The 22,728-nt window shown below is 49.9% G+C and overlaps 1 protein-coding gene across 9 annotated transcripts in view; it reads left to right on the forward strand.

Moving 5' to 3' along the window:
• Positions 1-3,909: 3,909 nt before the first annotated feature.
• The window catches only part of EBF1 (EBF transcription factor 1), a 283,091-nt gene continuing 264,272 nt past the window's right edge, over positions 3,910-22,728 (forward strand). For 4 of the 9 annotated variants that reach the window (XM_055717825.1, XM_055717826.1, XM_055717827.1 and 1 more), the window contains exons 1-5: positions 3,910-4,876; positions 6,272-6,428; positions 6,747-6,810; positions 7,075-7,130; positions 16,259-16,332. In XM_055717825.1, coding sequence (XP_055573800.1) covers positions 4,743-4,876; positions 6,272-6,428; positions 6,747-6,810; positions 7,075-7,130; positions 16,259-16,332 — 485 coding nt within the window. In that variant the 5' untranslated portion in view covers positions 3,910-4,742. Of the gene's footprint in view, positions 4,877-5,558; positions 5,971-6,271; positions 6,429-6,746; positions 6,811-7,074; positions 7,131-16,258; positions 16,333-22,728 lie in introns of those variants that run through there. The other 5 variants (XM_055717830.1, XM_055717831.1, XM_055717832.1 and 2 more) reach the window with 2 other exon arrangements.

Below are 22,728 nucleotides of genomic sequence, written 5' to 3' on the forward strand. Positions count from 1 at the left end.
GAAAACACTCAGGAAAAGCATCTTTGCTGGGGAGGATACAAGTGAGCTGTTCCCAAAGCCTCAAGTCCCTTCCACCTCTGCATCAGCAGAAAGTGCAGGTACGTGCTCAGACCCCGAGTGCTCTGCTTTCAGTCCCACCTTGAGAGGAGAGGCTGCTTTTCCCTTTCCTCCCATCGGCACGGGTCCATTCGTCATCTCCTCCTGAGAAGAGCAGGAAGGAGCACAGTCCCTTTGGGGTGCCTCATCCAGCTGCAAAGGTCAGGGAGGATGGAGCAGAAGGCTTTTCTCTCAGAAATTCCCATTTCCAACCACTTCTTCCCTCCCTTGGGGTCTGGGCAGAGGGAAGCAGGGCCTGATGGCCCCCCCCTGTGCCAGGAGCCCTGGAGCAGAGGGAGTGGGGACTGGAGGCAGGAGGAGGGAGTTGCCCTGGATAAACTCCAGGTCAGAGGCAAGAGGGGCCTTGGGCCCACTTGGAAACTGTGTCAGGGCGGGGGAGAAGCCTTTCCCCATGCAGGAGACTCCTGTGCTCTGGGACTTCTGTCTCCAGCCTCATAGGGGTGTTTGTCCTCCAGCCAGAGTGGAGCCTCTTTCTGTGGCCCCCTTCTTTAAAGGCCCCAAAACCAGCTGTTCCCCAGGAGCCCTGTTTCCTCCTATATTGGACAAGTAAGCCAGGGCCAGCCCTTTCCTTCTCCTTTCCCTTCCATGGGCATTTGGGTCCCAACATTGCCTTGTCCCTGCTATCTGTCATGACCGGGACACTGTGACCATGACCTGGTCCTGCTTGTAAGCTGCTTCTGCCCGCAGTGTGAAGATGCAGCTTATGGGTTTGTGTCGCTGGGGTAAAACCCACGACTCAACCACGTGGCTCTCAGTCGCTTTGGGAGCAAAGCATTTGCTCACCTCTGGCAGCAAATCGCAGCCTGCAAGTCTGTGTGTGTTTTATTCTGCATTGTACATCGAGAGCGTTTAACTTGGGCTTGCAGGGAAGCCTCGCTGCAACGTGCCTGAGTTTCTTTCTGCAGCAAAACAGTTAAGCGCAGAGTCCCCGCTAGCCCACCAAGGACTCCCCCGTGGCAGGCTGCGGAGTGTCCTCCAGCTCAGTTTGCCATGCTGAGGGAAGGACAAACCCAGCTTTCCACATGGATATGCTCTGGCTTCATAGCTGGCATGACGGCGGTACCGTGCAGGAGCGGCTCTGCTGCAGTCAGTGGAGTACAGTGGCGATGGTCCAGAGACCAGACCCAGGCGGTGTGGTGAAAGTGAGTGCTAAAGGCAACTGGGAATTCTTTAAAATAAAAGCCCTGGTATGCTACAGTTGGCCTCTGCAGGGTGGATGGAGCACAGAAGTCTCCTCACCTGCTGCCAGCTCTTTTGGTCTTTTTTATTTTCTTTTTATATTCTTTTTTTTTTTTTTTTTTCACTTTTTTTCCGGAGTCCTGACTTTCTCACCCTCTCCTTGTTTCAGCTCTGCTTTTCTTTCACACTCCTCCTTGTGGGGGTCGAGCCAGTGTTTAACTCTTTCATCCTTGCAGCAATTAGTTAGTGACTTTGAGACTACCCGTAAGCCCCAGGGTGGGGCATGGCATCTCCCCCGGCCCTCAGCGGGGGCCTCCAGGGGCTTGCCTGCGTGTTGGGCACAGAGGGGGGTGTGTACAAGGAGGGAAGTAGTGGAGAACTTGCCACTTTTACCATCCTGGCTGGCTGTCCCTGCCCAGTGGAGGTGCCCTCACACTGTTCCTGGGATGCTGTTCCCTTCAGCATCCGGGAAGAGGTATGGAAACGGTCCCCTGATCCCCTGAACAGATTTGAAGGGCAAAATCTGCCAACTGCTCGGTATATTGATTCAAATGCATTATTCCTCCTTGGGCAGATCCCTGCCCTGGGAAAGGAGCAATCGGTGCAGGTGCAGATAGCTTTTAATTGCAAAACGTATCTCACCATGGAGGCATTTAGGCTGGATACGATACAAGTGATACAGCAGCAGCCTGAAGAAGACCAATAAGCCGGAGCACTGCAGGGGCCAAAGTACTCCTATGCAATGCCTATGGCGTAAATGTTCATGTATGGTTGTATGGCTGTGTTCCTCCACATGTCCCCGAGATATGACACAGTAGCATTATGTGAAGATTCAAACATCATCTGCAGGGAATGTGAAATCTTGCTGTCTGTAACGGTTCCTAGGCGAGAACACAGCGTACTTTGGCTGCGGGTGTTTTGTGTGTGGACTCGCGTAAAGCCAAGGATCGGGCACGGTTTCTCGTTGCCAGCGAGGTGCTGGCAGCGGGCTCCGTGCCCGCAGTGGAGGCAGAGCTCTCTGGCCGAGGGTTAGCGGTGTGCTTTCATGGCTGCTGCATACCAAGTGATGTACAGGTGGCTGGAAAAGGGTCCTATGGAGTTGTCAGACTGCTTGAGGGTGCCTATGGAGCTGCATACCGGTGCTTATAGCGTGTTGTACATGAGCTGTCTGTTCTCCGGGCCGGGTCGGAGCCCTTAGCTGTGCTCCCGATGGGTCGTCTGTGGGGTCGGCCCGGCCCGGTGGGCTCCGCTGCCCCCCCGCGGGGCCCTGCGCAGCCCCTGGAGGGGGCGGGCAGCAGCCGCCCGTCCCAGCGTCCCCCCGCCGCGCCCGGGGCAGCATCTTCCGCACCTCGGGACGGGGCGGTGTGTGTGGGGGGACGGGACACGACACGAGACACGGGAGCAATTCAGAGATAACCCAGACACTTCAGAGGTTCCCCTCCCTCAAGTGGGGTCGGGGGCTCCCCCTTGAGCCCCCGCGGTGTGACATCGCCCTGGGGAGGGCGAGCAGCCCGACTTGCCGGGATGCAGCGGGTTTTGTTTCACTTTACGCGCAAACGCCGCGCAAGCCTGTATTTGGGGAGGCATAACCCACGCCGCCGGGGCGGCGAGCTCCCTTCCGCGGCCAGAGCCCGTGGGGAGGCGGTGGCCGAGGCACGGGCAGCGGGGCGAGTTGCGGGGGGAAGGATGGAGGCTGCTGCGGGAGGCGGACGAGCGGCAGGTCCGGGAGGGCGGTGGGCACTGCCGCCGCTCCGCCGCCGCGCAACCCGCCCAGCGCTTCCCCAGTGAGAGCAGGAATTGGTTTTATTATTATTATTATTAGTTTGCCTGGAAAAAAAAAAATCGGACTTCCTAGGGGAAAATAACCGGACTTCTCTCCGTGAACTGTCCTGCTCGGAAATGGTGTGCGCCGCTGCCCGGGAGCGGGGCAGGAGCCGGGGCGGCCGGAGGGGTGCAGCGGGGATCTGGGGAACTGCAGTGGGGAACTTTTCGGGACCCGGGGCGGGTCTGGCCCCACGCGTGTTTCCAGCGGTGTTTGCGCTGGGGATAACCCCGCTGGGGGGTACCGCCGGAGGGGCGCTCCCGGAGCAGGGGCGGGGGCAGCCCCGCCTGCGGGCAGTGGAGCTCGGGGGTCGGCAGCCTGGCGCGGGTGAGGGACCGGCCGTGGCGGCCCCGGGGGAGAGGGCAGGGCACGGCCACCCCGGCCGTTACGCGCTGCCGCTTGTCCCCGCCGGCTGCGCCGGAGCGAGGAGCGCGGCGGCCTGCTGCCGGGAGCCGGCCCGGGCGGGGAGCAGGGTGCCCCTCCGGAGGGTGTCCGTGCCGCCCCCTCCCCCGGTTATCCCCCCGCAGGTACCTGGCTCGGGGGCGGCCCGGTGGGCAGCGCCGCCGCCTCGCTGCTGAACAAAGGCGCGATCGCGTTTGTATTAATGCCCCCCCCACCCGGGGGGGGGGTCGGGGCAACTTTCCCCCGGGCCGACCGGGGCGACGGGGCGGGGCTATGCTAACGACGGGGGCGTGGCCTCGCCCCCGCGGCGGCGACTCGCGGGCGGCCATTGGCGGCGGCGCGGCGGGGGGGGAGCGGTGACGCGATGCAAATGAGGGGGCGTGGCGGCGGCGGCCCCGCCCCCCGCCCGCCGGGGCTGCGGGGCTCGTGTTCGGCGGCGGGGACAGTCAAAGTGGCTCCCATAGGGAGAGACGGCGAGTCCGCCCCGGCGCTGCGGGAGAGGGAGGGGGCACTGGGAGCCCCAGGGTCTCCCTCCGGCCGTCCGTCCGCGCCGCCGCCGCGGGTGCGCCCCTCTCGCTCCCTTCCCGGCGTGCGCCCGGCTCCGGCAACTCGCTTCCTGCGCGGCTGAAGGAGGGAGGAGAGAGCGCTTCGGCTGGGAGAGGAGAGAAGAAAGAGGGAGAAAAGAAAGAAAGAAAGGAGAGAGGGGGAAAAGGGGGGGGGGGGAACTTGCCTCTCTTGTCACTGGAAAATGACACTTGATGTAGCAGAGCCTGCCGCAGCTCCCGTTCGTCCTATTGTTTCTTAAACTGCCATCTGAGATTTTTTTCTTTTTTTTCTTTTTCTTTTTTTTTTTTTTCCTGCTGCCATCCGAGGGGTGTCTTCATACAAAAGGGACTTCAAGTACTCCTCCGGCTTGCGAGCGCTGCAACCAGCCCCCAGCACCCCGCCAGCCCCTCCAAGCACCCAAACAAACTGCACACGCAGCAAACAGCAGCAACAAAACCGGGCTCTGATTGCCTCTGGATTTTTTTTTTTTTTAATGTGCGTGCCTGTGTTTGCTTTCTCTGACTTGCTTTGATTCCAGACATCAGCTGCAGAAAGAGAAAAAAAGAGAGAAAGAGAGAAAAACCCCATATATAACAGTCCGCCTGGCGATTTCATCACTTTTTTTTTTTTTTTTTTTTGAGTAAAGAAGGAAGATTTGCGCTGTTGTTTCTGATTCATGTTTGGGATTCAGGAAAGCATCCAGCGGAGTGGGAGCAGCATGAAGGAAGAGCCCCTCGGCGCGGGGATGAACGCGGTGCGGACGTGGATGCAGGGAGCCGGCGTCCTGGACGCCAGCACGGCCGCTCAGAGGTAGGCAGGCTCCGCGCCCGCGCCCCGCTCCGCGCTCCGGGGCGCAGCCGCCTGCAGCGCAGCTCCCCGCGGGCAGCGCCTTTCCCCCCGCGCCAACAAAAAGCCGGCTCTGGAGCTCTGCTAACGGCAGTGAGTTTCGCGCAGATGTCGCCAGTTAAATACCTACCCCTCCTGTCCCGTAGGAATGACTTTTTATTAAATAATAATAATAATAATAATAAAGGAAGCGGCGAGTTTCACTAGGTAGGAATAGGTGGGTTTTAATCTCTCTAGCCCGTCGTGTTCGCGTGGAGGAAGGAGTTTGCAAAACTATGTTTGCTGCTGATTTTGTCTTAAGATCTCCAAATGACACTCTCCTCCTCCGATAAGCAGTGAGTTGTGCACGGATGTATCCAAAATATATTTCTCTACCTCGCTTTCTTATCCCTGTCAGAATCAGCAGCCTCCCTCCTTCTCCTCCGATAAGCAGGGAGTTTTGCAAAGCTTTCTCGAGGAGGAATTTAATTCGAAGCCCATTTTCAAAACCACTGCCACTTATCTTAGATTTTTTAAAAAAGAAATCCCTTCAAACGGGAGGTGGATTTGGCGAAGCTGCGCCCAGCCTCGATTTCCCTCTTATTTCTCCTTCTCCCCATCCTCTTCCCTACAGGACAAAAAAAAAAAAAAAAAAAAAGAAAAAAAAAAAAAGAACCAACCCTAAACCAAAACCCCAAACCCTGATGCCGGATTCGCAGCCTGGAGCCGGCATCAGTTTAATGTTGACATCCCCCGGTGTCCCCCACCTCGCCCCGCACCCTCCCTTTGGAGCCCTCTAAGGAAGGGAAAGTTTCTGCAGGGACAACCCTGAAATATTTCAAGTTGTCTCCTCGGCTGCCGTCGCGGTGTTTACCCACCACCCGTGCGAGGGGAGGCAAGGCTCGCAGGACTGAAACTGAAAGATAAGGCACATGGGCGCTGGGGTGACAGCTCCGAGCCGACTTTGAGAAGTGGCAGGACCGATGCCGCTCCGCGGGGCAACGCGCCGGCGGGGCTGAGCGCGGCCCCTCCGCTATGCAGGGCCGGCTGCGAGCGGGCACGGCCCCCGGGGAGGGTTGGTGGGTGCCGGGGCGGGGGGGGGCGGGGGGGGGCTCTTGGCACTTCGGGCTGGCCCTGGGGCGGGCTGGGGTCGGGGCTGTGCCGCGCTCCCGGCTCCGCGGGGTTTCGGCGTGAACCGCCTTTCCCCTTGCCCGGAGGGAAGAGCCTCGGGGGGCGTGGGGGGATGCTTAGCCCCGGGGGGAGCCCAGCCGGGTCCCGGCGGGGAAGGCACGGGCCCGGGAGCCGGCTGGGGGGGTGGGGGGGGGTGGCGTGAGGCCGCGTCGTCGGGGCTGCCGCTAACCCGAGTCTTTCTGGTCCCAGCGGAGTGGGTCTGGCCCGGGCTCACTTCGAGAAGCAGCCTCCCTCCAACCTGAGGAAGTCCAACTTTTTCCACTTCGTCCTGGCTCTGTACGACCGGCAGGGGCAGCCCGTGGAGATCGAGCGCACCGCCTTCGTGGGCTTCGTGGAGAAGGAGAAGGTGAGTAGCCTGGCGCCCCGCGGGGGCTCGGCCGCCTCTCCCGGGCCCTCCCCGCTCCGCTCCCCCGGGGCCGCGGCACCGGCTCGTCCCGGGAGCCACCGCCGCCTCCCGGGCGCCTTACTGTCCCTCTGTCTCGGAGGGCAGCCGGGGAGGGGGTGTCCCCTCATCCCTCGCTATGTCCGGGGCAGGGGAGAGGGCTGAGAGCTGCCCCGTCCAGAGCCGGGGGCATCCGATGTGCGAATGATGGAGAAGCTTCATATGAGATTTTTTTTTCTTTCCCCTTTTACCTCCGGCCTCCCGTGTCCTCTTTGACTTCAGGAAGCCAACAGCGAAAAGACCAACAACGGGATCCACTACCGCCTGCAGCTGCTCTACAGCAATGGTAAGGGCTGGGAGCCCCCGGTGTCAGCCCCACCACCCCCCGCTGGCTGCCCTCCCGCCGCCTCCTCGGCTGCAAAGCCCACCAGAGGCCGCGGAGCCGCTGCCCCGGCTCCTCTCCGCTCCGCGCATCCCTGCGCTCGGTGCTTGGGTGCACCGCGGCCGGGGCTGCGGGGACACGGGCGGGAGCCCCGGCGGGCCCGAGCCCTCGGGCGAGCCCCGGCTGCCTCCGGCCGGCCCCGCTCCTCACACCTCTGCCTTGTTTCAGGGATCAGGACGGAGCAGGATTTCTACGTCCGACTGATCGACTCGATGACCAAGCAGGTAGGTGCTGCGGGACGCCCGCGGAGGAGGCGGGGGGTGTGTGTGCTGGGGGTGGCAGCCGTCGGGGCGGCCCCCGGGAGCGCGGCGGGGCGGCCCGGGGAGGCGAAACCCGCCCCCGCCGCTGCAGCGGAGCGGCTCGGCCCCGGCGGGGCACGGGCTGCCGCCTCCCGCGGGGCACGGCCGCGATCCCCGCTCCGCGCAGCGCCGGGGGCTGCAGGGCCGAGCCGCGGGGACCGACCCCGGCGTCGGGGCTGCGCGGAGGGTCCCCGCGGGACCCCGCCTGCCGCCGCGCTTGGGAGCTCCGAAACACGCAGGCGACCCTCCGGCCGGGCTGGGGCGGGCTGCGCCGCTTAATTAATGCGAATTAACCTCCGGCCTCCCGCCGCCCACCGAGCGCCGGCAGCGGCTGCGGCGCTCCCCGCGTCCCTCCGGCGCTCGCCGCCGCCGGTCCCGGGGCTCCGGGCGGCCCGACCGGGTCGGGGCCCGGTGGGGTGCGGGAGCTGCCCCGGGGCGCGGAGCAGGGCTGTTGGGCGGCAGGTCCCAGCGCCTTCACCCTCGCTTTCAGCCTGCTCTGAGCTTCCCACACGGAGCGGTAACGTGCGTGCCTACCTGTAAAATATACGTTCCTGTAGGAAAGCAGCATCTGTACAAGGGCACTAGCTCAACAACCCCCTTCTCTCTCTTTTTTAAAAATTGGTTACTCTAGCTGCTGCTTCTGCTCCTGGCAGAATGTTTTACTTTCATAATACGTTTCTTTTAAATAGTTGGGATCGTTGTTAAGCCTTTCTATCTTTCAGATATGTTTTCCCACTCCTAATCTGTTTTGCTTGTTAAAGAAAAAGCTGAAATTTTATTTAGGAAAAACATTAAGCTTTTTTTTTTTTTTTATACGATAGGAAAAGTCAGTCCCTGTATGTTGTCTGTAGGGAAAAAAACTCTTGGCTTGTATTTGGGTTTCTTGTCTACAGCAAAACATAAAGCTCTAAGGGCTGAGTTTGTTTTAGAAAACTCTCTTTGATGGTCCCAAAACATCTTTTCCTGCTATTGAAGATTGTCTTTCAACAGAAAAAAAAAAGAAAAAAAAAAAAAAAGAAAAAAGGAACTACTTGGATGAATTTTACTAGACAATCCACTATGTATCTGAACTCTGCAAAACTACACGCTTCCAAATAGAACCCGGTCTTTGTAGGAATTAAAACAGGAGCAACATACCCTTCTTCATAACAAATCTTGGAAAGCTTGCTGCCATTCCCTGTTTTTCAGGGACAAACTGGTTAGTTTGTGTTAAAAGTAACAAAGTCTTCCTGATGCATGAGATCTTTTTAGTCCTTTTGGAGCTTATGTGTTTCACTGTGGACCGTATGAGAGACCCTATCAATAAATATTATCTTTAAATAGCTTTCCTATCGTTACGGAAATGCAGAAGCCTCTGCTCATAATCCTGTTGAAAACAGAGCCTTGAACTCATGTAGAGCAGCGGATTCAAAATAATTTTCTTAACAAAGGCATCTTGCATATGAAGAGTTCATCCTAAGGCACTGTTTGACCTCTTGGTCTCTCATTATTATCAAGTCATCAGAGGGTCTTTGGAGAGAAAGGGGGGAAAAAAACCCCGAGATACAGTTTATTTGTAAAACCTACCGTGTAGCTTTAAAGCACGTTCACAATGAAGAAGGCAAAAAAAAGTCTGTCTGATTTCAGGAAGTCTTACAAAAACAAAGTTAGTGCAAATTACAGATTTTGGGGAAAGTGCAGTGGAGCTGAGGAGTGAGGGTTTAAGAACAAAAGCTGCCTGAACTTAGATTAGAAAACAGGGAGCGAAAGGCTGTTTTAGATACAAACATGTTTGCTTACGTATTAATTTCATGCATCTAATTTCTTTAGGCATGACGATAATTGCTTATGAAAAATAGGGCATTGTCATGTCAAAACTGTGGCATGTGCTGCTCTGAATTTTTTGGGGGGCCGGGGGCTACTTTCTCCCTCCTCTTCTTTTTTAATTCTTTCTTTTTGAAAGTGAAATTATTTCAAAGTTGGGATAGCTTCGGTTACTGAATGCTTATTAGGAAGCAAAGTACAACACATGACAGAAGCTCACCCAAATGTTGAATATATCATTTATATTTTACAACAGTGAATTATATAGAGGCTTCTCAAGTAACTTTCAAATCATCAAACTGTAATTAAATATTGCAACGACTGTCTGAAAATTCTTTAATTTTTAATGAAAGTTAAATATATATTGTCAGTCTACTTGAAGGTGTAGTATTTTAATGCATGACGCTCAGAACAAATTGGATAATGAAAAGATTACTTTTAAATGAAACTGTTGCAGAAGCGTACATGTTTCAGCTGGCGAGTATCTTCTCAATACTCACACACGCGCATTCACACACTCAATAATGTGAATTCCCAGACTGAAATTGCAGCTACTCTGAGGTTTCTGGTGGCAAATTAAAAATCACACAGAAGCAAAGCTTGAATGATTTAGCTTCCCCAGATCATACAGGAAAGTAACTGTGGCTCTTTTTTTATATTAAATATATTTATATATTTAAATATGGATACATCAGATTTAAATGCGTTCTTTTTGTCTCACAGTTATAAACTGCAAGGTTTTGTACAGCTGTGGATTGTTAAGTTGGGTAAGATAAAATAAAACCGGTTCTGCAAATCAGCCCTTGGTTTCTGTATGTAGGATTGCTGCCCATAGATTTACCATAAATGTCCCATCAGCAGTATGCGTTGTATCAGCAGGTAGGCAGGCAGGGCTTCGCTACGCTGGATGCTGTGTATGCAATAAATAGTAGATGGTCCTGCTCCTGTAGAGTTCTTGGTCTGAATAAGTTGGGGATTTGTTTGCGTGGCTGTGCCCAGCTAAGAAACTCACGGCAAGGATCCTGTCAGGTGGAATGTGGGGATCTATGCGTCCTGGTGCGCGCACGTGTGTGTGTGTGTGTTCTCTGTCAGCTGCGATGCAGTATGGGAAGTAGGGCTGGGGACTAGCGTTACTGAAGGAACCAGGAATTTTCTTGCAAACCACATCCCAGGGCAGATGTGGGGTGCAGGTATGAACCATGCATGCGCTGTTCCAAAACACAAGCTTTTGCTGCACGTGTGCTCCTGGTAGCCTGGGCTGTGGGACTTCTCAAAGGGAAACCGGGGCAGGACTGGTCTCAAAGCACATCGTTTTGAGTTATGTTAGGGATAATGTGTTCGGCCTTTGGTGGTGGCCCCAGAGAAGCGCTGGGCAAGATGGGAATTACGTACCTTTGAGGGGCATCGCTACGTTTTCAAAATGTGCCCTCGTCATTCAAAAATTGTAAATACTATAAGCAAATCGTTAATGTTGCAGGGAAGTTCTTTTCCGTTAGGGTAACAACATTCAGCATCAATACTGGCTTAATTAAATTTTCTTTTATGTTATCTTGGCACCTCATTTTGTGTTGGGATCGCATCCCTAATGCGTTCAAAACCCTGTAGGATCCCAAACTTTATAGCTGTTGCTTTCTGTAAAGCAGCAGCTCCTACCGCAGTAGGTCTGGCTCTAACAATGATGCATTTTGCAATTGCCTGCAAAAGGTGAGATATGTCTGCTTTAATAAAACTGGAGTTTTTAGGCAAGTCTAAGGATGTTAATATATTTACAGAGAGGAGATGCCTTCTATTTCTTCAGCTGTATTTTCATAAAGTTGAGATATTTCACTATTAGGAAAGATGGAGGAAATAAATCTGAAATACTTGTTCCCCACCCAGTTTTCCTTCAGCCGTTCTCATCCATAAGATATAACGGATGCTAATATGGCTCAGGCATCTTAAAAATCATAAGTTTTGCACGATAGCTATTGTCTGTTGCTGAGAGTCTTCATGAGTCAAAGAGCCTTCCTTCAGACTTAGACTCTGCTTATATTTTGCTTTTTTTTCAGCACTTTAACTCTGGATGCAAATGGTTTTTCTGTTGACTTCTCTATCATTCTCTGATGTCTGCAGATATTTGATCAGCTCTATTCTGTGAATACATAGCATGGCCCTTCTCTGGCAGCTACTTGCATGGGGAAAAAAAATGTTATCAATAAGTTCAGAGGAGCCTCAGCAGACTTGGAGAAATTTCACACAAACATAAAACAAAACCTAACCCCTGTGACGGGGAAAGTTTACATTGCGCCAGATTTTAGCAGCTTTCTTATGCCTTTGGTGAGATGTCAGAAGCGCAGGTGATTTTAATTTTCTTGTACAGAGAGGAATGGAGAAGTTTGGAATTTGCATGCATGATCAGGACCTGTGTTTGGGAAAATGTAAACTCATCACAGTGGAAAATGTGTTGTTTGGAGTCTGAGGGTGAAAACAAAGCTGAGGATTTTGGAGAGACTGCCTGAGCCAGATGGCCTGGTGCATTCCCAGTCTGGCAGCCCAACTGCTCCCTCCTGTATAATATACAGCCATTTGTTCTGGGATATTTACGCTAGAGCTGTTTCCATGTGAATGTTTGAAAACCATTAAAAATGAACATATTAGGAGAGATAAATTTATTTAATTTGTGTGAATATGTCGATAAGCAGGCTGTGTATCAAAGGCAGAGGGAGACTGGATAAAATAATTAGATGCTTCTGAATTGTGCATTGAGAGACACAGCAAGAACTAACCGTCCTCCCCCTGGGACCCAGCGCTGCGCTACTTGTCCGGGATAAACCTCACTGGGATGAGTGGAAATTTTGCCTGGGGAAGGGGTAGAATCTCGGCTAATTAAGGGTTAAGTATTCCAAGCCAAATAAATGTAATTCACAGTATTTTCTCTGTAGATATATAGTGGATACAAGCCTAATCCTCTCTGGGTGAAATTCTGGCCCATCTGAAGTCAATTGCAAAGCTCCTATTGAATTCGATGGGGCCAGGATTTTATTTTCTGTGTGTATGGCTGTATACGTCATTCCAAATCATTTTAGTTCTGTTTTTTTGCAAAGACCCGCATTTTGACGCATTTTTCTTTCTCCTTTATTTCAGTCAAGGAGATAGTTTGTTTTGTGGAACAGATCAGGAATTTGAAAGCAAGTAGATTTAGGTGCATGTTGGTGATTTCTCTCCTCTTACTCTTTTATAAACCAAGGCCATGACATAACTGAATAATATAATGACCATGATCTCATTCCTTCAAGATTGTTTTTCATCCAGTTCAGAAAGCAGGATTGCTTGACTGGCAAACTGACACCACAAGACGATTATGCCCTCAGTTGTACCAGCATAAATCTGGATTTATTCAGGAATGGTTAAGGGCAAAATCAGGCTCTATATTTTTCCAACTTATTCGTCAACTCTTTCACTGTTTTATCTTGTTGTCTTTACTGGGGAAAAAGTGGATTAACCTTTTGTATTACCCTCACTCCTTTTTTTTTTTTTTTTTTTTTTTTTTTATGAACTCTGTCACTGAAAAGTTTAAGTGAATTGTTTGATGCACTTGTTGTCTAGGAACGACTGTGATGTGCTCAATTTAGTAATTTTTATTCGCTGTCAAGCAGTGAATTGCATTTGATTTAACTTTTTATGCAGTGGTATTTAAATGGAAGTGGGGAAGTCTTATATTTTGACACTAATTTTTTGGGGCCTGATTTTGAAATCCGTTTGTGCATAAGTGATTGTTTCTCACTGGGACAACTTGTGGAAAGGTTACTTGGGTGAGTAATGGCTTACAAAATGGAAGATGAATTTTTTTGGGAAATATTTCAGTTGTTCAGGAGAAGAAAAGCTATTCTGAAACACTTAGGAAATTACACTGAGTTAAAACTACATGAAGTAAACAAAAAGAAAAAAAACCCTACAAGTCTATAATTTTGCATTTCCTTTGCTGGGGTTTTGTTGTGCAACCCTGATGTGTATTTGCAGGCTTATTTTTAGCTCTGCTGTGGTCTAAGTTTATACACTGTAACTTTCACTTTATCTCTCATTAATGTGATCCATATTTGACAAAATCACAACGCTGTTAGCGCAACAAGGATTCCTGCCGCAATCACCCTCTTTTAAAGCCTGAACCTAAAAAACTAATAATTGGGGAAAAAAAAAAAAAAAAAAGGAAGAAAGATATTTTTGTTAAGAGTAGCTTTTCAAATCTTACAGTTAAAAATTTTCACAACAGTAACGTTGTAGACCCTTCCTGTAAAAATACTTCTGGCAGCTATAACGATCTGAAACTTTAGCAGTTCCTGTTTCCTTTTTGAAACTAATTGTAGAATTAGTGCTTTAGAGCAGCGCAGTGTGCGAGGCGGTGGAGTGTCTGCAATGCTCTCGGGCAGCCATTCATGGACGTAAACAGCACTTCACGTACCCGTTTGCACGAGTAAATTGGGATGTAGGAACAGGAGCTGGGGATGAGCTGCTTAGAAATGAACTCAGCAGTTCCTCCTGCTTCCTCGAATTTCCTAAAGATTCCTGCAGGAATAGGCTATGTGGTGGTATCTGCGCTGAATGCAGAGAAAACTAAATGTGCATGGGTACAACATCGGTAATTAAATGCAAATAAAGTGAAAAGCAAATCCTTAACGTAGAGAAAGGCAGAAGAATGTCATGCGTGCAAAGAAGGGATCACTGATGCTAAACACAACAGACAAGGTGATTATGTACCACAGTGTTGACTCTGCCCGTTCATTATTGCTATTTAGTTGAGTTATTTAAGCGGGTACCTGGAGGTTAAGTAAGCATAGCAGCAGGGAGAGAAGAGGAAGAGAGAGGGGAGGGAAAAAAAAAAAAAAGAAAAGTAAATTTTGTGCTCTAGTTTGTCATTTCTAGTGCTTCCTTGGCTTCACCAGTAACAAGATAACCCATACTGGGTACATTTATTTTAAGATTTGAAAGTCTAAGAAGAACGAGCCAAGTCCATCAGTCCTCTCTCAGGCGCCGTTCCCCTGTGTCCTGCTGTGTCTAGAGGCAAATGGGGGCTGGAGGCTTTGGTCTCCGGTGAAGGCCTCGGGGGTGGATCTGCTCATTACCCCCATGCTCTAATTATTCTTGAATTATTGATGAAGTTTAAAAAGTGCCGTGAGCTTCCCTGCAGCCTGGCCTGTCCCACTGTCAGGGGAACCTGATTTGGGGGTTTCTGGAGTCTTTGCAATGTCCTTACTAACTGACCCCACCAAGTGTCAGCGGGTTTCTTTGATTCCCTGGTTTTGGCTGGAAGAAGCTTCTCCCCATCTTCCCCTTCAATGCATGGTAATTAGGATCTTTTGCTTTTGTCGCACCTCCTGGTGTAACACGTGGATGACTGTGGTGCGGTCTTCCTAGGCTTCTTGCAGACCCTCTGTAGCTCTCTTGGCCGCTGATGTGGAGGTACCGCAAGGTGTGGGCCCGCAACCAAGCAGGGCACTGGGGTCCCAGCTGGGGTCAGAGGGGTTTGCTGGTGTCCATGCTGTGGGGACTTTGCACGTGGCCTGCGACAGCTTTTGCGTTCCCTTTACACAAGTGCTGGGTCCACAGGTTTTGTGCCTCATGAGTGGGAATGAGGGGGCAACAGTCAGGAGAAACTCTGTACCTGTTAGTTGCAACGACATCAGTGGCCTTGGTTCTGTCTTACCAGCAACAAAACCTCCCCACTGGCTCTTGGGTTTTAGGGGAATGCACACATAGCAAAACTGAAATGAAAAAATTATAACTAGAAAGACAACACAGTCCCATTCCTGATACTATTTATGGAATCATTACATCATGTTACAATGCATAATATTAATATCACATATTACAATTAAAACGGTGTTGAAATTCAGCTCATGCTTCTCCAGATTTGTGCGCCCTGAGATCCATGCCCCCTTGGCAGATGCAACCCCTCTTACCCTTGGTGGGTTATATTTGTAAGGACTGGGAAAGCAGTTCATGTGACCTTACTTCATCGTATATTAAGATAACTTCTTTTTTCTCAGTATTTTCCACATTTCCATTTCAAAGTGGTCTATTCCATAAAATGTATTTCATCCATCTAGCATACTTTTTTTATTTTATTTTCAGTATCTATTTTACTGTTACCTTTAGGGATACCCACATCAGATGTCATTTTATGTGCAGTTTGTTCCCCAACTTCTTTTCAGGTCTGTATTTTAGAGCCTGAAAAGGTCACACCAAGGTCAAGGTTGATGCTCAGATGCAGAGGTGGACGTCTCTCCAAGGCTGGGGCTCTAACCATTGATCCCATGTCAGGAGTGGCACCCTAAAAGATTTAGGAACCTCAGTGCTATCCAAAGATGCTGTTGCAAAGGCAACTTCTTTTCACTCTTGTTTTGCTGCTGGGAGGCTGGCGCCTGGGACCAGGGGTGGTTAGAAAACATAACTCCGTCGTGATCAGATGGAAAGCCTGTACTGAGTGGGCTGCCAGCACTAACCTAGTTAGCGTGTAATGCCGATCCCTCGCCATCGCTGCTGGTTCTGCTGCTGGGAGCGTTGCAAACATAGACTCTTCTTGAAATGTGAATACGCTGCCTCTCCACAGTTTTAACTTAGAGGGTTCTCCCCATGCTATCTCAGAGTCAAATTTCTCAAGCTGGTTGATCCTCTGTTTGTTTTGGTATCCTTTGCTCTGGTAGGGCCTGCTTCCCACTTATTTATATCCCTCTAACTTCAGTTGCTCTCTCGAAAGCGGTGGATCACGAGGTTCAAGTGGAGAATCAGGCCCAGGCGCTTTCTGAGGAGCTACCAGGAAAATGCCTGGGCTGTGCAGCTTTTGTAATTAAAAATACATGAACTCTCTCTTTTCTGTTTTGTTGGTTTTTTTTTTTTTTTTTTTTAATGAATAGGACCCAAAGTATACCAAACCCTGATGTTCCGCCCCCCCCCCCCCCCCTCCCCCCTGCCTTGTAGTGCTGTTAGTTTTATATTTTATTCTGAATTGAAAAGAAAATTGTGGTTGTCTTGACTACTAAAAAACCCCAACCTACACACCGCTGGAGAGATGTGCAACGGAGAGGAGGGAATTTAGCTGTACTCAGCTTGTGTTGTTTTCCAACTGCAAGTCTTGCAGCAGGTTCGGGGGAGACACAGTCTCTCCAGCCTGCAACTCGGCTTGCAACACCGGCTGCGCCTTCGGTTACGGCAACGCATTTTTATTTTCTCCAAACTCAACTTGATGCACAGCTAAAAATGTGTTTTGTTTTTAGGCGATAGTATATGAAGGCCAAGACAAGAACCCAGAAATGTGCCGAGTTCTGCTCACGCATGAAATAATGTGCAGGTAAGAAATACCCTGCTTCCAGTTAATTAGTGATGAGAAGATGAATCTGTCTCTCAAAATCTAGGTTGAACCTGCAGCTATTTTCGGACTTAAATTTATCTTTCTTGCATTAAACAATCCCAAAATAACACAGGTCGGTGTGTGTAATTAGCAGCAAGGTCTCAGTCATCACACTAGGTTTCAATTATTTATAAAGAGTTATTCTTAACGGAATGCTACTAGTTTTCATTTAGACACTGTAGCCCACAAAAGGTCTCCTCACCAAAATTAACAGCCAGTTATAGTCTTCTAGCAATAAATTTCTCTGCCCCCAATTCCCAACAAAACCTTCTCAGTAAAATGACAAAATTGTAATTTTTTGGGTTTGTTTTGCTGGGTGCACATTAAGACTTGAGGTCAGGAGGCCCGTTTTGTCCTGGTTGCTGCTCATTCCAGGTCCCTGCTCAGCCGGAGCGGAGCAGGCAATGCTCCTTCACGCAAAAGGTGCCTTCTTGATGATTTTCTTTAAGCTTCCCCATGCAGATCTGGCTCTGCCCTGTGCTCTCTTCCCCTGAACATGCCTGCTTGGGGCTGGCCGTTTAAATTCAGGACAGTCAGATAACTTCCCTCCTGAACACGGTACTTCTGCAGCTGCTTCCTTCTCTTTTCTGGCTGATTGAAATAGGTGAAACCTCTTCTACTTCCTTTTTACCCCAGAGAAGGCAGCATCTTCCCACAGACCCCTCCGACACCTAGGAGAGCTTGACCTTGCAGTCTCATTAAAGTTAGTGGGTGTTTTTTGCATGTCTGAAAAAATCATTTGTTACATGTTATTCGATGGCAGAAAATAATTCCCTGGTGGAAGACGAGGCGTTCTTGCATAAGCTTATTGTTACAATCAGTTGTTTTAAGACTGTAAAAATGCCATTGCATGCGTTGTAACTTTTACAAAACTCATTTACTAAAAAGGAGTAACTTGAGGGTAAAAACTAGTACCCACTTCTAAGAGAATAAACTTGGATGAGGGTTTCCTGGTGGGGGAGAGTTTTAGACATAATATTCAGATGGAAATTCTCTGTTAGTTGAATTTTTTAAAGTGTCTTTTTTCATTCTTGGGGATCTGCCTGTTTTGTCCTCCACGGCAGCTCCTCCCTGATAAAACCCTGCAGGAGGGCAGCGCGCTGCGATGCCGGCAGAGAAGGAGCTGCTCCCCATGCTTCGCCAGCCTGGGCGAAACCCTGCACAGCACCCCCAGCTTTGTCCTTGCTGGATTTGGGGGATTTTAGTTCCATGTCTTATTTTTCTAGGCTGCTTCCTTCAGTAGGTTTGTCTTCTTCCAGGAAACCAAAGCTAACCCGTCACAACCTGAGACTGGTCACAGCAGGCGCGTATCTCCAAGAGGTGCCTGAGCTTCTGCTGGCGCTGGGAGCTGCAGCATTGCTTTGCTGAGGACTCCCAGCCAGTTCTCCTTTTCCAAATGGAAACCCAGTCATGCTGACAACTCGTAATTGCCCTAAAATTCATTGGCCCAATTAGCACCACTTTCACACTAGATACCTAGCTAGGAACAATTCATGGAAATATTAAAGGAGGCCCCTGACCTGATAAGGCTGAAGTGTGTGCTTTGCTTTTCTCCTGTAATAGACCAGTAAAACAGTGGGACTGTTCATGTGAGTAAAATTAAGCACATGCTCAAGTGCCCACAGCGTCAGAGTCTAAATGTTCTGTTAGCCCTGGGTGATGTGCCCTCCTGATTCCCAAACAGCAAGGTGTTGAGGTAGGAATTGCATCTGCTTGCCACTCACTGAGCCATCAAGAGTAAGGGTCACCTACTTTAATGCATTAATTTTCTTACAAATACTTTAGAAACATAAAGAGTAAGAAGTAAATTGAAACTTTATATAGAGAGCTGAGTTTTAACCAGAAGACCAAATACCTGCACCAAAGATTTACGGCCGTTCAATATACTTTGACTGAAACAAAATTGTTTCTGTCCTGGGAATGTGGAAAGATGTGCACTTTCCCTTTATTAAAGCGCTTCACACTTTCTTTGTTCTTAAAATTCACTGGATCAGGAGCTTTATTCTTCTCCTTCTATTTGTTTACTGCTAGTCCTTGCTTTGTGTTTCATAACCGTAAGGTGGAGAGGTAGCAAAAAAAATTAAAAAAAATATCTGACCATAGTAGGCAAACATTGTGTGTCTGGTGGGTGGGGGAGACATATTCAAATTTCTAACAGCTCATATTAAATATTGCCCATTTCCTTTTCTGCCTATACATGTGTAAGAAGAGGGTGCTGTTTGTTTACCAGGCCGCTTGACCCTATTGCACAAATCTGTCATCTATTGTGCTGCTAACACTCTTTTAAATTGCAAATCTGATGCTCTTTAGGGGTCTAGAAGGGGAAAAAATAATCTCTCTCCATACCATTCTGTTTCTCTTGATTTCTTGCCTGTTGTAAGTGGAAGTTGGGATGTGCTGAATTTGCACCAGGGGTGCAAATGCAGCCTCAATTATAAGCATAAAATTAGAGTCTGTTCCCCATTAATCAGCCCAGCTAATTGCTATGCACTACCATTAGCCATATGGTGTGAAAGACAGCTTGCTCTCCCTAAGATGAAATTTCTTCATTTCAGACATGAAATAGTGAGGGCTCTGTATTTTAAAATAGCTTGTTTTAGATATTTAATTTCTAAACAACTTTCAGCAGTGCTTTCTATCAAGGCTAACTGCACAATAAAACTTTGCATTTATGTGACAAAGCTGGGTATTTATAGTATACTACAACTATGGCACGGATAAGACAAAGAATTCAAATGTGTAGGAGAGTCCTGGTTGTGGTAGGAAAGTGCGGCTGAGGTTTGCTTCAGGTAGCTGTTTATTTCAAAGGATTTCATTGTGTTTTGTCAAATATAAAAATCTACACTGTTGGTGAAAATGTTAATAGCTGGGGAGAATTCACAGCCTCAGTGGAATTTATTAGTATTGTAGGCAGCATGGGGAGGGACATCTATAGTTAATATTGCCTCAACAATTTCCATTATGAAACCTTCAGTGGCTTACAGCTTTGCCAAACTTAAACTGTTCTGGCTGAAATGTCCTTTGCAGGGTGTCAGCCTCAGGCTGACTTTCTTTGGAAAGTTTCAGCTAAAATGGTTCAGTGATTTCTGAGAATGAGGTTGGAGTAAAATATGGGTTTTGTCTGTGTAAAATAAAATCTTACAGCTGTATTGGCGAGAAGCTCCTGTACCTCCACGCTTCAGGGTGAGAAGCCTGTTGGGGCAGGGGGTTGTCCTGACCGCATCATCTGCGGGATGGAACCCACCTCGCTGGGTGCTTCTGCAAAATCTCCCACACTGACTCGCTAACGACTTGTTAGAGCCTGGCAGCTACATGATCGGAAAGTCGCATTTGCACTGGCCACGTGCCATCGCCCCGTAATTTCTCATTGTTCATTGTCCCCGCGGAAAGCCCGAGTGCGCAGATACACAAAGCAGGGCTCCTCTTGCAAGCGATGCTCCTAGCCGCCAAGGCAGGGTGGGGACGGCAGGGATTTGGGGGTGCCAGCCAGCGGGACAAGGAGGCCATCTGCGTGCCTGCAGCAGGGCTGGGCAGCCGAGGGGTAGCGATGCTCCAGCGCAGGGAAGGGAAGAGGAGGAGGAAGATACAGAGCAAGACGGCAGGAGGGCAGCAGGTCCCCAGAGGGCTGGGGGGAGGACAAAGGCAGCAACAAAAACTGGGAGTGCTGGTGGCCACGGGACCGGGAGGCCTTGTGACGGGGCAGGATGAGGATGATGTGGGGCTGGGGCACGAACCCTGGGAGTGGCGAGGATGGTCCATAGGAGGGGGAGGGAAACCCAGGGTAGGCAGAGATAGGGTGCAGGAGCTGGATGAGGTCGTGATGGCAAGAGGCTGCATTACTATCAAGGATTACCTGTTTTAAAAACATGCAAACTCCCGAACAAATCAACTTTTTTAGGCTTTTCCTGTGGGCCAACATGGGATGTGCCTGAACCACGGCTCCTTGCCCTGCTGGGGGAGAGGCGTCACCGAGGAGAAGTCCTTGCCCTCCTGGCTGCAAGAAGTCGGCACTGGGCGCTTCTCCCTGTGATTTCACAGAGCCTTGCTGGGAGATGGAGGGTTTCTGGGTGACTTGGAGAAGCTCCTGGGAATTTTAAAATTCCTTCTGGAAAAGGAGAAAGGGTGCTGAGCATTTAGGAACTTATTTCCAAGATTAAGTAGGCACTAAAAGCCAAAGCTTTCGAGGCAAGTTGAATTAAAAGCATGTCTCGTGCCTTGCAACCAGGTCTCCAACTCAGGGTTTCTATCACATGCTAATTCTCTGTGTAGAAAAACGAGGGTAGAGGCGTTCTGCTGTTGGGGGGGAAAAATGCAAAAGGCAAGGTAAGGTTTAAAAAATAATTATCTAGAACATGACAGAAAACCTGGGGCCTCCTTTCACTTCACAGAGCCACTAGACAGTGGGACATGCCAGCTGCGCACCTCTTCCACGTCACAAGGAGTGAGGTCTCCTCCTGTTCCTTGGGATTATTGGGGTGCACCTTGGGAAGCCCCACCCAAAGAAGGGGGTCACCCGACGAGCGAGGTGGTGTTCGCTCTGCTCCCGAAGTCAGGCTTTCCCCATTGGCCAGTGCCTGGTTCCATCCCGCCGGTGGCAGGAGGTGACACCGAGGTGTCCCTGTGCCGGGCCCCCGCTGCCGCCAGCTCCCCCGCTGGGCTGGCACCCCGGGAAGGTGCTGGCCTCTGAGCCTGCTGCTGCCGGGCTGGTGGTATCTGCCCATCTCGGGCTGGGAGCCTGGGAACCTTTGCTCGCCTGAGTAAGTGTGGCAATTTCTGTCCCTCCAGTCTGCTGTGAGAATGTCAGGACTAGCCCTGATTTGCTTCAGTCACAAGAACTGCATTGTCTTAACTTGTGCCAACTCTGTTTCTAATTACATTTTAATCATTTAAAAATGATTAGCAGTTTTTATTGCCTTGTTTGTGGGTAAATTTTCTCACCCCACACATTCTAGCTGCACTCCAATGACAAGTCCTTTTATAGGCAAAAAAGCCCCCCGAACGTCCACATGACTATTTACCTACAGCATATTTTATTCCTTCCTAAATTTTAATACTTTCTGGGTGCCAAGGCTCTTGCATTTTCTGGTGGATCAATTGTGGTATTGTGCTGTAAAATTAAGCAGTTTTTTTTGGCAATCCCAAACAATGTAACTTCCACCGAAATGAAGATACCGCACATGTGTTAACTGTGAAAAGTTTCAGCCCTGAATAGTTGCCTTGAAGCTTTTTGCGGTGAAAAGAATTATGTATTTTCCTCTCTTTGAAAACAATTTTTTTTTTTAAACCATGTTTAAACAGGCTGTTTTTGTAAAAGGCCCCCTTTTTTTTGTTATCTTTAGTGTGGTTAGTTGCTTTATTGCTAATCTTGGTGGGTAACTGTATATTATTCACTCTATTGTTCAGCGACACAAGAGAACCTTTGTCATACTCCCAACAGGGCTATTTATATAGCATGGCACTTCTGAGGGCTTCTTCCTGCCCTAATGTTCTTCCACCTTCTGGGGAAAAGAAAATAGTTCATCTGAGTGGGAGTGCGAGCAGTGGTCGCTCCTGCCAGCCGCCCAAAGCTGCCCGCTGAAACAAGGGCGATGCGCAGGTCCCCGGGATGTCGTTTGGAACCAGCTCGGTGGTTTCCAAGATCTGGTTGCCTGTGGTTGAGGTTTACCAGGAAGTTTACTGAATGGAGAGATGCACTCAGGTCTGGCCAGAGAGAGCAGATGGGGTGGTCCTCACTGCCTGTCGCTTGGTGCCACGGTGGGATGGGGTCCCTGCAGCCCTCACCCCACAGGAGCTACCCAGGCTTTGTCCAGCAGGTCCCTGGGGACCAAGGAGGGCTTGGGAAGACCAGGAGTTTCTTGTTTTGTTTTGTTTTGTTGTTGGTTTTTTATTTATTCCTGGGAAGCTTGACTCCAGTGCTAGATTTTCTGTTAAGGGACATCTGCAAACAGGAGTTTTCCTTTCTAGATGGGTGTTTCATCCCTGGGGAGGGTGGGTGGGTGAAAGCCCGAGGTTTTGTTCACCGATGTAGCTGTGACTTGGTCTCGTCAGTCTGGATGGGCTGCTGGGGAGAGCAGGGCAGCCCCCACACTGCTCAGCCGCAGCTCTAGATGCACCAGAGGGGATTCCCACCCTGATTAGAAACGTATATGTTGCCTGTGAGCTTACCTGCAATATATTTGTGGCTCCTAATGGACAATAACCCCTGACAAGGAATCATCACAAACAACGATTTAACTTCTCTCAGGAAACAATGAGGCACCTTAGTTCAAAAGAATCCCAGCCTGGAGGTCAGCGATGGAGCAGTGCTTTGGGAGACGGAGCTTATATTTCACATGC

The sequence above is a fragment of the Falco cherrug genome, chromosome 8 (assembly GCF_023634085.1).
Source record: "Falco cherrug isolate bFalChe1 chromosome 8, bFalChe1.pri, whole genome shotgun sequence".
NCBI classification, from domain to species: domain Eukaryota; kingdom Metazoa; phylum Chordata; class Aves; order Falconiformes; family Falconidae; genus Falco; species Falco cherrug.